The sequence below is a fragment of the Pseudorasbora parva genome, chromosome 10 (assembly GCF_024679245.1).
Source record: "Pseudorasbora parva isolate DD20220531a chromosome 10, ASM2467924v1, whole genome shotgun sequence".
NCBI classification, from domain to species: Eukaryota; Metazoa; Chordata; class Actinopteri; order Cypriniformes; family Gobionidae; genus Pseudorasbora; species Pseudorasbora parva.
The window spans coordinates 22,074,496-22,088,490 of record NC_090181.1 but is presented as its reverse complement, the minus strand read 5'-3'; the positions used below and the strand labels follow the sequence as shown (position 1 = coordinate 22,088,490).

General features: G+C 36.5%; 1 protein-coding gene across 2 annotated transcripts in view; it reads right to left on the bottom strand.

Annotated features, from left to right (window-relative positions):
* Positions 1 to 4,912: 4,912 nt before the first annotated feature.
* The window catches only part of peli1b (pellino E3 ubiquitin protein ligase 1b), a 34,228-nt gene continuing 25,145 nt past the window's right edge, over positions 4,913 to 13,995 (bottom strand). For both annotated transcript variants that reach the window (XM_067455527.1, XM_067455526.1), the window contains 5 exons: positions 13,085 to 13,214; positions 12,244 to 12,345; positions 11,801 to 11,998; positions 10,542 to 10,730; positions 4,913 to 6,191 (listed from right to left, as the gene is read on the bottom strand). In XM_067455527.1, coding sequence (XP_067311628.1) covers positions 5,613 to 6,191; positions 10,542 to 10,730; positions 11,801 to 11,998; positions 12,244 to 12,345; positions 13,085 to 13,214 — 1,198 coding nt within the window. In that variant the 3' untranslated portion in view covers positions 4,913 to 5,612. The remainder of the gene's footprint in view (positions 6,192 to 10,541; positions 10,731 to 11,800; positions 11,999 to 12,243; positions 12,346 to 13,084; positions 13,215 to 13,995) is intronic.

Genomic DNA, 13,995 nt, shown 5'->3' with positions numbered 1-13,995 from the left:
ACCAGTGAAATACGATAAAGATGAACCACGAAACATGCTGAACACTTTTTTTTAACCATTTAACTACCATTTAACTAAACTTTAAATATTTAATTTATTTGCAAACTTTAAAGTATTTTTTTTAAATGTGCAAATTAAGTATTTTAATCTAAATATGCAATAGCTTATAAAACGTCAAGAATAAAAAAAAAAAGAAACATTACAAGCATTAGACGATGCTTTCATCATCTAGGAGTGACATGGGTATCCTAACATTTTCCAGGCAAGAGTGATTTTTGCATCACACTTGGGTGAAATGTGTTGCTTGTTCTCATAGCTGTGATGGGCTAATATTATTTTTGTTAACATGTAAAATTGTAAATGCATCTACCACAAACAACGAATTAAAATGCAAAAACATCCTAATTCAACTCATCCAATTAATTGTTCACAATGCTGGCCCAATAATAACAAACTGACTGAAATCAATATCCATTAAGAACACCTCTGAACACACCGTGAACTCAGCGTGGCTATATGGGGCTTTCGTGATCTTGTTTCAGGTCAGTAAAGAGGGTTATGGGGACAATTAACCTAAAATGCCATGCTGATAAACACATTTTGCTTTAGGGGCTCATATTGGAAAAGATGAGCAAATGAAAGGAAATAAGGTATAAAGATGATAAGTAGTATGAGAAACTTCTGCTGTCATATTGCTACTAATCTATTTACAAATGTTGAATAATTTACAAATAAATTAGATATTTCAATTTTTAGTGTGAGAGGTGAGATATTACCTTTTTCATTCGTTTCTAAGCACATAGTGTTGCTTAGTGAAACTAAGGCCTTTTTCTGGAAAAGCATCCTAGTTTAATCCAGTTTGGGTTTTTCTATGTTGGCTTGTTATACTGAATATATTACATAATTAAGCTTCTTGATGCTGTTGTTAATCTTATTTTATGAGTTGTCTCTTAAGTAGCACAGTGAACGATTTGGTGGGAGTTTGGGCTGTACTCACATCTGCGTTAATCCATCACACACTCTGCTGTTGTAGTACTGTATATCCCTGAAGGACGTCACATGACTTGATTTTGGATGCTGCCCTCATTCTGCTGACAGGGAGGCCACTTATGTAAGTACAGACCTGGTACAGACCTATCAAAACTATGAGAAAAAAAATCTTTGGTGAGAAATTTGAGCCTAGCTCTGCTATTCCAGACTTGTTCTGACTCGACAGATTATAATGGCAGAAAATCCACCATCTGGGATCAAATTTAGGATGGGGTATTTGAATTAGTGTCCTGACATACAAATCTCTTATATATTAGTCTAGAAAGTTTTGTTTTTAGACTGCACATTTTAAACAGCTTTGAGGGGGGAAAAGAAGTTAAGACATTAGAAAAAGTATATTTTATTCTGCCACCTTGTGGCCATCCTGTTGCAAAGCTCTTTCACACCTGAAGGCAATGAGAGTTTAACTGAAAAGATTAAAAGCATTCAAAAAAAAAAAAGCAACAGTCTAGCAAGTAAATGTATAAAGTTTTTTTCCTTCATAGAAACAACACAATGAAGAAAATGATACATCCTCACAAAGCTGCTTATGGGTCATTCCTGGGATTCAGATTCCTGGCCTTTGGTATCCCCAGGCCCAAAATCATAATCGTACTTGAACAATACTAGTTTTGAAACTGTATTAGTCATAAATAACACCATTTGAACTCTAAGCATATTGGAGTTGATAAAAAAAATAGACATTTTACAGCATTTTGAACCACCATATATAAATATATTGAACCATATTTCCTGTTCCCAGGCACGCGTGCATCCCATTTTCGTGTTAAATACAATACTTACTATACATTTTTGTTTTGTTTTGTTTGTTTGTTTGTTTTACAATTATTGTTATTACATTTATATTAACAATATCAATGAAGATTTTATGTCTCAAGTTATTGTTTACTGTTATTTTTGACTACTTTGATTTCAAAATAAAAGTTGGAAAGGTTATATGACAAATCATCAAGCAGTCATTTTTGGAGGAAAAAAAGTGAGATCTATTCCCTCTATTATTTATGTTATCTTTTTTTGACTAATTTTATCTTTCAAATTTTATATAGTCAACCTCATGTCCACTCAGTTGGGAAAAAGTTGGTATAAAAATCCATACAATATATTTATTTGATAAACCTTCTTTTTGCTCAGACATGATGCAGCGACTTTAGTTCAGAATGTCCACTCTGTTGGTGTCCAACCTGTTAAATCAGAAGAGTGTGCATAGTGATTGTGAAAGTAATGTATATTGTTCATAACAATATATTTATGATATTTTTTCCAATCAAAATCCAGATTAAACTAAATATTGTAACTTATATCTTGTATGTGAGAGATAGGAAATCATTCATTAATTTTTTATTATTAGTCATCCCTGTTGTTCACTCCATTAAGTTTTTTTAATTTATTTTTATACAATAATCTAAAAATAGCAGCAACAAATATTAATTCACTGAAAATTAAAGTGTATTGGGGTATCAATTATGTAGTACTTTAAACATGTGAACAAAAACACCTTTAAGGCATTTGTATCTGAAAACGAAACATGACATGTCTGTGAGAAAGTACAATTGAAATGCTTTATATGCTTTTAAGGGTCACATAGACCCTTAAAAAATATAATTCAAATAGTGAACAGTTTAACAACTTCTTTAAGAAACTTTGGTTAGGTTAAATTTGTTGCTATATTAACCACAATTTGTGAATTCAGACATTTTAAGAACTATATATTTAAAAAAAAAAAAATATTGAGGTGATAAATAGCCTCTCATCTTCGTATTATATAAAGTTAAGAGACCATCTTGACCTCATAAAGCCATGAGAGAAAAAAACATAACACCCAGAAATACTGAACATGCTTTTTAAGATTTTATTTGTTTAAAGTTGGTAAAAAATGGTAGATCAGAAACATTCTCAGCACTTGCCTTTACGCATTCTGATTTTTCAGAAAACACTCGCTCACGCAAACGCACACACGCGCACACACACACACAAGGATCAAGCACACCAGTTAGACCAAAGTGACAAAAGACCAAAGTGTCAAAGAACTCAGACAAATAAACAGAAAATGAAAAGGAAAAAGCCCTTTACACGCTGTCTCTACAGAGACAAACGAGTGATGCCCTTTAAAAAGTCAAATGTTTGTTTAATACTTGGATAAACACACAGGAGATGAAATTATTATTTTGCTAATAAAGCATCCTCAAATTTGGAGGAGGAGGAGGAGGAGGGGGCACATGTGAAGGGCTAATATGTCTGTGGCGGGATCAAGCTTCATAGATGCTCATAGCACTTTGAGCAGTCTAAATCTCCCACATGCAACAGACCCCAGACCAGCTGTCTGGATCTGAAATACTTCATGAACACATGCCCTGGTGGTCAGGATGGAGGAAACTCCCTGAGGTGAAAACTGCACCAGTATGCCGTGTCTGGGTGCTGTTCAGAACAGCAAGAACTGAACAATCCCTGGAAGCTGAGTCTGAACTCCTCTGGCCCGAGAATCCACTTCACACAGTCCTGGGATTCTCAACCCTTCAGACTCAACGAATGCTCTCCAGATTCTTACACATAACACAGTACAGCACATTTAACATTCGCACAGCACATACAACAGCATGTACTACATGAAACCAAAATCAAGAACATCATTACACAAATTCAAATATATTAGCATACTCACACACATATACATACACAGAGGTTCATTCTTTAAGGGGAGCTAAAATTTGCTGAAAGAATAGAAGAAAAAACAAACACTATCATCCCAAATCTAGACAATTTGCTTCCATAGAAAAAAAAAATTGTTTAGAAGAATGTCGCAGCTGCTCTTTTCCATAAAATGAAAGTGGATGGGGAACAAGGGCTGTCATGATAGCTTTGTGAGGTAAAGACTGACACAAGCTTTTATTGACTGAAAAACATCATTGTCCACTTCTACTGTATGGAAAAGAGAAGCTTGGGCTGCTATTTGCATCTCTTTTCGTGTTCCACAGAGTAAGAAATTCATTTGGGTTTTTAAAAAAACATAACCATTCAAATGTTTGGGGTCAGTAAGTCTTTTTTATGCATCTTAAAGTTTCTTATGCTCACCAAGGCTGCATTTATTGATCAAAATTACAGTAAGAGCAATAATATTGTTTTATGTTTTAGTATATTTTAAAATGTAATTTATTCCTGTGATTCAATTTCTGCATCAATTACTCCAGTCTTCAGTGTCATGATCCTTCAGAAATCATTCTAATATTATGATTTGGTGCTCGAAAAATATTGCTTATAATTGCTTAATATTTTTGTGAAATATTTATTTTGTTCAGGATGTCTAATAAATAGTTCAAAATTACAGCATTTATATTTAAAAAAAAATTTTTTTACTAACCCCAAACCCTTTTGAACAGTAGTTTAAGCATGAACTATTTCTTTAGTTTCTTGCACATGGGGAGAATGCAATTCATTTTTGAATTAATAACATTTTTAATATTCATTTTAAACTGGAGAAAAAGACCTTTCCTGCTTTAATCAAGTTCCCAGTAGCTGTTGGGTACAAAACAAATCCCATCGCAGTAGGACCCGAGTAGAAAAGCAAATAAGAAACATAAGTGAACTCATCTACACAGAAAAGGGTCAAACAAAAACAGGGATCTTACGAACACATTTATGAACAACACATTTTTCAAACACTCGCTGACGCGCGCATAGTCGCTGATGGGACATGTGGCTTTGGCCTATGCTTAAAGGGAGGTGAAGATTTTTAGGCCTCTGGAGCTTCCTGGAGTTCAGCGAGAAAATTTCTCTGAGCATGACCTCATTGGTTCACTATTGCAGAGAGGATTTCACTCACATAATCATACATAGTCTATATAAATAATAACAAATGAGGGAACGTCAGCGAACAATACAAGTGGAAGAGACTTACAATAAAGACAGGGAAAGAGAAAACAAACAGGAAAAAAAAAAAACGCTACATAGAACTTACCTCCCCAAAAACACACTTATAATTTTTTTAGCTTTGATAAAAATTGATAGTGTATAAATAAAAAATGTTAAGTATTTTAAGTTAGACATATGGAAAACGGTCTAATCTAATCTAAATGTAGTTGCTTTGTGAAATGCTGTGAATTATTGAATGAATTAAGTACAGATACACTCATCTGTAAGCTCATCATAAACACATGGATGGTATATTGCCTCTAATGTTGAGTATTACTGTTAGCAAATAAACACTGTACACGGCACCATCCGTAACGGCCACGCCCACCACTTCAAATGACGAGCAGAGCCACCCAATCAAAATGCTCAAACATGGGTGTGCATGTGCTCTGCTGTTCTGAAGAGGTCTCTTCCTTTTTTTTTCTCTTTTTTTTCTTTTATCATCATTTTATTTGAAAATATATATTTTAGTTTTTCTCTGTATTCGAAAAAGCAGTATAAAGGTCACTTACAAACCAGAAAGGGAGGAAAAAAACAGTCTGAGAGCACAGAAAATGTCATCTTTATAAAATCAAATTATAAGAACAGCAGAAAGAACGCCTGACTAATGTTTGTCGAATGTGGTTACTGGGGTAAAAGGTCATAGGCAGGTGTTTTTAGTCCACGGGCCCCTGGAAGATCAGTCTGATGTATCCCTGCTCACCGTTGAGCTGCTGGGCACAGAAAGGACATGCGGCATGGAAGGTGTGCGTTCCGTGAGGAAGAGGGATTTGACTCCAATACGCTGCAGTTTTTTCTGAGCAAACGTGGCCACACGGACTGAACGCATGAGTGGGAGGGGCTGCATCCAGATAAAACCCCGCCTCACAACCCAGCCACAGCGGCACGTATGGCCCGCGAGCACGGCACATGGGACATTCCCGCTCCCGGCCCTCCCTTCCGTCCCGCTCTGCATCGCGATTGCCCCAGTTGTGGTAGCCGTGAACATGGCCGCAGTTTAGGTAGACCCAGGGCTGCTTCTCGTCCACAATGTCCTTCCTCCGCATGCTGGGGAAGGCAAGGGTGTTGAAACCCACGGGACACTGGGGACGAGCGGCATTTAGCTCTTGCCTGAGCGCCTCCAAGTGTTTGACGGTGGGGGTGCGGGAAAGCCCTTCAGCTGTACGCCACAAGAGAGTTGCTCCACAGAGATCAATCAAAGAGCCGTCCACCAACTCTTGAGTCTCATTGTCCACCTACAGTGAGAAAGATACCAAAAGAGCAAAGAGAAGAGGATCGAGTTATAAATAGAGCCCATATTCATGCTTTTAACACAAATTCTGTGTGATTAAATCAACTTATCAGCAGATGCAGAGTTGCAAAGTGTGCCTGCAGAGGGCAGTAAAGGCCCACCACTCTCTGTGCAATAATGATTCATTCTTGATAAGCAGCAACAACAAAAAATACAAAAAAAATAATCTAACCATTTACTGCTTAAGATGTCTGTCTGTGTGATTTTACGCAGACATAAAATGTGCGAAATACCCGAAATGATCCACATATTCATCCTAGAGTCACACAATTCATGGTTGCGACATATTTCACAGAGCCGCCCTTGATCTGCCTTCATTTTGACCTTCCCTATACTGCATTAGCCACACCCCACACACACTTACACAGCTGTATGGACACCATGTGTGTAAAGTGTGCAGTCTGTCTCTCAACTGTGTTTTGTGAATGTCACAGTTAAGTGCAATAACATTTTATGTGTATATGTGTATGTGTATACGTGTATATAATATGTTGCATTCAACAGTTAAAGGTCACGTTCTGCATACAGTATTATTTTAATACTACTAATGTATACAAATACTATAATTTATAGGGATATAAAAACATTAAACAATAGATTAATTTTAATAGAAATAAATTATACAAAATAATAAATATATTTTTATAGCATATATATATATATATATATATATATATATATATATATATATATATATATATATATATATATATATATATATATATATATATATATATATATATATTTGTACAAGTATATATACACTACTAGTATTGTGTGTGTGTGTGTGTGTGTGTGTGTGTGTGTGTGTGTGTGTGTGTGTGTGTGTGTGTGTGTGTGTGTGCGTGTGTGCGTGTGTGTGTGTGATCAAGACAAATGTGTATAATGACATTGGTATGACATGGGTATGACATAGGTTTTACAAGGAGAGATGAGAGGTGAAATATGAGGACATTGGCCAGGTCCCCATATTTCAAAATGCTTATTAGTCATACAGGATGAGTTTTTTTGAGAAAGTAAAAATGCAGAATGTTTCCTGTATGGGTAGGTTTAGGGGCAGGGGCAGTGTAAGAGGATAGGAAATACGGTTTGTACAGTATAAAAACCATTATGCCTATGGAATGTCCTCATATGTCACAAAAACAAACGTGTGTGTGTGTGTGTGTGTGTGTGTGTGTATATAAAATAAAGGCAGATCAAGGGCACCTCTGTGAAATGTCAGAACCATGGATTATTTGACTCCAGGATGAATGCGTGGATATATAGTGTGAAATAAAATGATTTGCATATTTTATGCATGTATACATACTTACATACACTATACATAGGTAATTATTGACAATTACATTTATTACACTGATGTTAAAAAGTTCAATGTTAAAAATATTGATTTGAAATATAAGTTTTTTTGCATTGATTTGATCAAAAACTTTGTAAATCAGTGAAAAATACTGTGAAACAGTAGATAGAGATAAGAGATATTGTCTTCAGTACCAGAGTCTTTAGTGTCACAAAGCATTTATTTGAAATGTTAAATCTTTGTAACGATGCAAAAGTTTTTAGCTTTAATTAATTCAATCCACCCTTAATTATTAATTAATTTAAGTATTAATTAATTAACCTTAAGTATTATTATTTTTTTAAACTTTAGACCTCTAAGACCTCTAACTTTTGCACAGTAGTATACATTATGATAGCATAGCAAAAAAAGTAAATTAACTCAAATATGCTTTTTCTTCTTTTTTTTCTTTTTTTTTACTTCAGAATTGAATGTTTTGAATAGTACATTTTTAACTAGTGGTGAAAACTGGACCAACACAAAAAAATCCTACATGTGTTCAGTACTAAAAGTGACCACTGGAAAAATGTGATAAATGTCCAAACTTCTGCACTCCTTGACTGTTTCAACAGCATGAAGCCAGAGTCTGAGCATGGTTTAAACCATCTGTTCTGAGCCAGTAAAGCTGAACGCATCTCCACAGCAGCACAGTCGGGCAGTGTTTGCCCAGCACTGAGGCAGCATTAGATCCATGTTTAGCCAGCATTGAGCCATCAGCAGGACTCCTCAAGAGCAGGACATGAACAGTAATCAGGAGCGTGTTTGTTCTGCCTGTGACAACCCAGATTAATGGGGCGCCTCTAAGCCTCTTCACTGTGAGTGCATGCATATCAGAGAGTGTTTGAGATGTGCACCAAGAATACATAAGCAGTTTGATTTGTGTTCCTCAATGTGGCCAAACACATTATGGGCCCCATGCATATCTAGGAGTCTTCATAGGCCTATATTTGTCCAGATAACAACTAAAGATAATAACTCGCCATGAGCACAGGAGGAAAGTGTTGAAAGCGGTAGTTCTCATTGGGCCTCTGGTTTGACGCACTTAACAAATCAACTCCAGATCATCTTACAGCTTTGTGTTACACCGGACAGGGCAAAATTGTCTCGCCTGGGCCGTTACTGTGGCAACAGCTTCCCAGAGCAACCGGTCAATGGCACCAGAGTGTTCCGATGTCCCGTTTTGCAGGGAACCATATGATAGTTTAAGTATCCCATATGACCGTGCATTACATGATTACAGCTTACACAAATGCTACTTCATAAACTCTAGCTGATATTTATGGCCTCATGATTTGAAACAGAGTATGTCTCCAATAGGGTTGGGCAGCATGATGAGTGTATATCGATTGGCGGTAGAAATGTGTCAGCTGGTAGAAATTATGCTATACCATTTAACTATGGTAACGGTGATATGATTTATAAAAAAAATAAACATTTACTGGATCATCACGAAATGGTATGGAATGATATTCCAGAAAATATTCAAAAGGAATTGCTAATTGTATTTGATATTGCATTTTTAATTTGTGCATGCATACATTGTGACAATGGAACCTTTGCAATTGCCTTTGGATTTTCCTTTCCATGTAAGTAACATGGAAAATGTCCATTTGAAATTGCATTTACAAAGACGTGCCAGTTATGACACTGCCATTTCGGAATAGCAATAGAAAACCACCCATTTGCTATTTCACTTCCTCCAGGTCCTGCCATAACCCTAAAAAAATTCAAATGGACTCACAATCCCCTTTGCACTTGCATTTCCAATGCCTAACACAGTCAACTGTCAATCAGCCTTGAGGGTGGGCTTTATTGATATAGTTAAGTGGTGGAAAATGGGGAATTTGGCTATTTTTGCCATAAAAACAGGCACGTTTTTCCCCACTTAAATTCAAACAAAGTGAAAAATCCAGAACTGACTTTATGTTCACCTGGCAACCAGAAAAAAAAGAAGCAAAAAGAAAACTGTTGTGTCTGCAGTACACATGAATCAGACGAAAATCATCATAGTTACAGCTGACAGTGAATTATCTTGATTAGTTAAAATCAGAGAATCTATAGAAACTTGACATGATGCGAGTGGTGTGTGTCTATATGACTCTGTGCTCACGATCCAGGCAATACATACATTAGTAGTGACATTCAAATTACAGTTCCTATTCGTTTCATAGCAGAATGCTCTGAATTCTCCTTCATTTTAGCGTGTTATTGATTTTTTTTTTTAACGGAGTGTCTATTCACACTAAATGCAAATAGCTTGCCTTGTTGGCAAGTGCCATTCGCATTAGCTCCGCCTAACAATGCCTGGCTGTGCCTAACAAGATGTTTATATTTTTTAAAATATTATATTAAAATGTTATATTTTTATTAAAAAGTAATAACATTTTCGCCGAGTGCAAATAGAATCTAGTTGATATTAACATGGTGTAAATAGCATCTATTGTTACTTGCACTTAGTGTAAATAGCAACTAGATTCTATTTACACTTAGTGCAAATAGCGGCAGCCTTTTTAAAATGCATTCATATTTATTCAACTATATTTGTATCTTTATTTTGACACTTAATACATACATTTTCAGACATGCACATGCTGCTGTTTTAGGCATCGGAAATGCAAGTGCAAAGGGGATTGTGATTTTTTTTTAAAATTTTGTGAGGGTTGTGGCAGGACGTGGAGGAAGTGAAATACCAAATGGGTGATTTTCTATTGCTATTCTAAAAAGGCAGTGTCATAACTCGTAAGTCTTGTAAATGCAATTGCAAACAGACTTTGCGTTTCCACGTAAGATTTGGCAGACATGTTACTTGCATGAAAAGAAAAATCCAAAGGCAGTTGCAAATCATGCATTTGTGTTTCTATTATGTCACAATGTATGCGTGCACAAATTCAAAATGTAATTTCAATTGCTTTTGGATAGTGTTTGGAATATCCTTCCATAAATAGGAGCACTGACCATTTTCCCTCGCTGCTGAGCTGAGCGCGTCTCTCTCAGGGTGAACACGTTTCCGCACACTGAAATCTCTCTCCACACGCCGGGTTTGGAGTCCTCTGTGAAACCGTGACGAGGATGCATTACTAACACACCGTTAGTAGTCAGACCGTCCATATGTCCATCTGATGTCTTCCACTTTGCTGCTTTCTCCTGTAAAAATAATAATAATAATAATTAATTTTACTTGAACGATTACAAGGAAAGTTCACCTAAAAAGAAAAAATCTATATTTCGTTATTTTTTCAAAGATCCATACCTGAATGACTTTTTCTGTGGAACCAAATTAAAGGGGTGGTTGCATGCGATTTCACTTTTTTAACTTTAGTTAGTGTGTAATCTTGCTGCTTGAGCATAAACAGTATCTGCAAAGTTACAGCGCTGAAAGTTCAATACAAACAGATATTGTCTTTTAAATTTATGGCAGTTTATTACCTACAGAAACGGCCAGTTTGGACTACAACAAGCTTCTTCCCCAGTTGGTGACATCATAAACCCTTGCTAGTCACCTCAGATGTGACCTATGCCCGTAATGGTAAGGAATGTGGCGTTTCCGGACAATCTGTGCTTGGCACTTTAGCCAATAAAAATACATGAAACTACATTTGGCCATCTACCCAATCTAAGACCATTGCGTTTTTAGGAGGGATGGGCTTCATAGAAGCAGGAAGCAAACGAGCTGTTAAAAACAGTGGAGACAGCGGTGTGCAGTAAAGGTAAAATATACGAAAAAAGAAAAAAAAGAAGTATTAAGACATATTATACTGCGCCTCATAAACACAACCAAGCGTAAAAAACAAAACAAAACATGGAACCACCCCTTTAACATTGAACTAAACACTTTCATGACTTTTCACTGACTTTCATTGTATGGACATAAATATAAATAAAAAGTATTCAAAATATCAAAATATCTATCTGTGAGATGCTGACAATTTTACTAAATTACGATAAAAGTTTTTGATTCAATGAAGAACATTTAACTTTGAATAAATGTTAACATCACTCTGTTAGGTAGATAATAACATTCTAATCCTTCATGAGTTGACAACCGATTTCAGAAAGAGGCTAATTAAAATCTACTCTGATTCTAAATCAGTTTTCATTAAAGAACTGGACATATTGGTCTAGCTTAAGATGTTTATGCTGCTCATAAGTAGTGGCAGTTTCTCATGGCCTGTCTTCTTTATATAAGCTCCAATCACACTTCAGTGTTCTCTCACCCCTAGGAAGATGTTCTTGGAGGAGTCGAATCCAGCAGCATAGATGCGGGCGGTGTAAGGGGGCGTTCGCTGACACATGATCCTGCATGCGAAGCGAGATATGGTGCTCTGAACTGACTGAGTGTCAGAGTTACTCTGACTACCGGGAACCGTGTCGGTCACCACAAAATCTATAGGACTCTCAGTTGAGCGGCCAATCTGAGATGCAAAGAAAGATTAAATATCAAACACTGCAGACAAATTTGTAAGCCTGCATCACTGTAAACAATTATAGAAACACTGTAGGAGATACACAATCAAAGCAGATGACACCTCTTTTCTGCCTAGTGACAGCATTAATTCAGGCTGACACTTTGAGTAGTGAGATTAATGGATGCTTTTGAACACAGTCCAAGAAGAAGTCCAAAAAGGAAAGCAGAGCTCAGTCAGCAGTGAGTCTGTACCTGAAACATGTCTGTATTGCTGTCTTGAGTGTACTCCACCACCACCGTCTGTACTCGGGACAATGTGTAGGAAATACTGTGCTGATCCTTGTTACTTATGGCCTAAGGAAACAGAAAGAGAGATCATACAATAACATGCTAAAGTCAGGAATACACATGCCCAAGAAATCAGCATTTGACCATGACTAAATGACTAGAATAAAAAGATAAAATAAAAATACATAAATAAAACAAACACACACACCTAAATAAACCCAATGCCATAAACAAATAATAAAGAAAATGTTTAAGGCTATATAAAAAACTATTAATAATTGTAATAATAATACAATTATAATCTAATATACATATATATATATATATATATATATATATATATATATATATATATATATATATATATATATATATATATATATATATATATATATATTATTATTATTATTATTATTATTATTATTAAATATGTACATATATACACAACACTTTGCCGATTTGGCACACAAAAAACAAAAACTAATTTATTCAGCCAGCAAAAGTTTATAGAGTCTAACAGACTGAGAGCTATTTGTGAGTATGTATATAAAAGTGTGTGTTTGTGAGGGAGTCACAGAGGGGTCATTCATGAGCTCAACAGTATCCAGATGTGTGAGTGGACACCCTTTTCCATTACAGCTCAAACTCACCTATTTTTTAAATTCAAAACTTACCAAGAACCAAAATTACACTAACTGCTGATTCTATTGTGAGTGAGTGAGTGAGTGAGTGAGTGAGTGAGTGAGTGAGTGAGTGAGTGAGTGAGTGAGTGAGTGAGTGAGTGAGTGAGTGAGTGAGTGAGTACCTTGGCCGCCTGTGGGGTGCAGGCTACGTGTACAGTGCTGGGTTTGACACCATTGGATTTGGGTCTTTTGAAGAGTGCAAACCTGCTCTTCCTTCTGCCACGGTCCCCATTAGGTAGAGAGCCATTATACCTGTAAAAAGAGAGGAAGTGAGAAATTCAACTGAAAACACCTGCACACAACCTTTATTCCACCATCAATTCAGCCGCATGCAACAGGTGGTGAACAAAACAGATACAAAGGCTCATAAAAGCAGAAACAAACAAAAGCTGTACGGTAGATAGTCAGTCTGAGCCTAAAAATCTAGACGCACCCTAGCGGCAGCAAATCTAATCTGCCCGCGAGTGTCGTCTAGCAACTCTCAATACCCTTCTGAGCTGTAAACGCCAAACTCTGGTCAGGCCAATCACATCGTGTATAGAGTCGGTGGGCGGGGCTTAACATGATGACAGCAGAGTTGCGCTTGCTTGCTACTAGTAAACACAGAAGCTAGCGAACGTCGATCTTTCGAATCAGCTTTGACCGCGACTCTGGAAGACTTTGAGTTAGTTTTCTCTGAGAAAAGAACAAAGAACTGCACTACATTCTTAAAAAGGGAAGATGTGTTTAGAGTTTTGCCGACCGGATACGGCAAAAGTTTAATTTGTCTACTACCTCTGCTTCACCTTCGTTGCTCTGGTTGGTTGTAGCGCTATCCCATCGCGTGCAGAGGGAGTTTAAAAGACAACCGTTTATCCCGCCCCTTGGATTGAGCCCTGTCAATTGTGAGATTCCAGACCAAACATCTTGATGTGGGTCTGGCTTGTCAGGCTAATTCAGTCTAATACTTTAAGGAAAAGCAAACAACTATTTAGGTTGTTATATGGAACTAAACCCTAATGGAAAAACATGAGCAGGTGGTCAGTATCCAAAG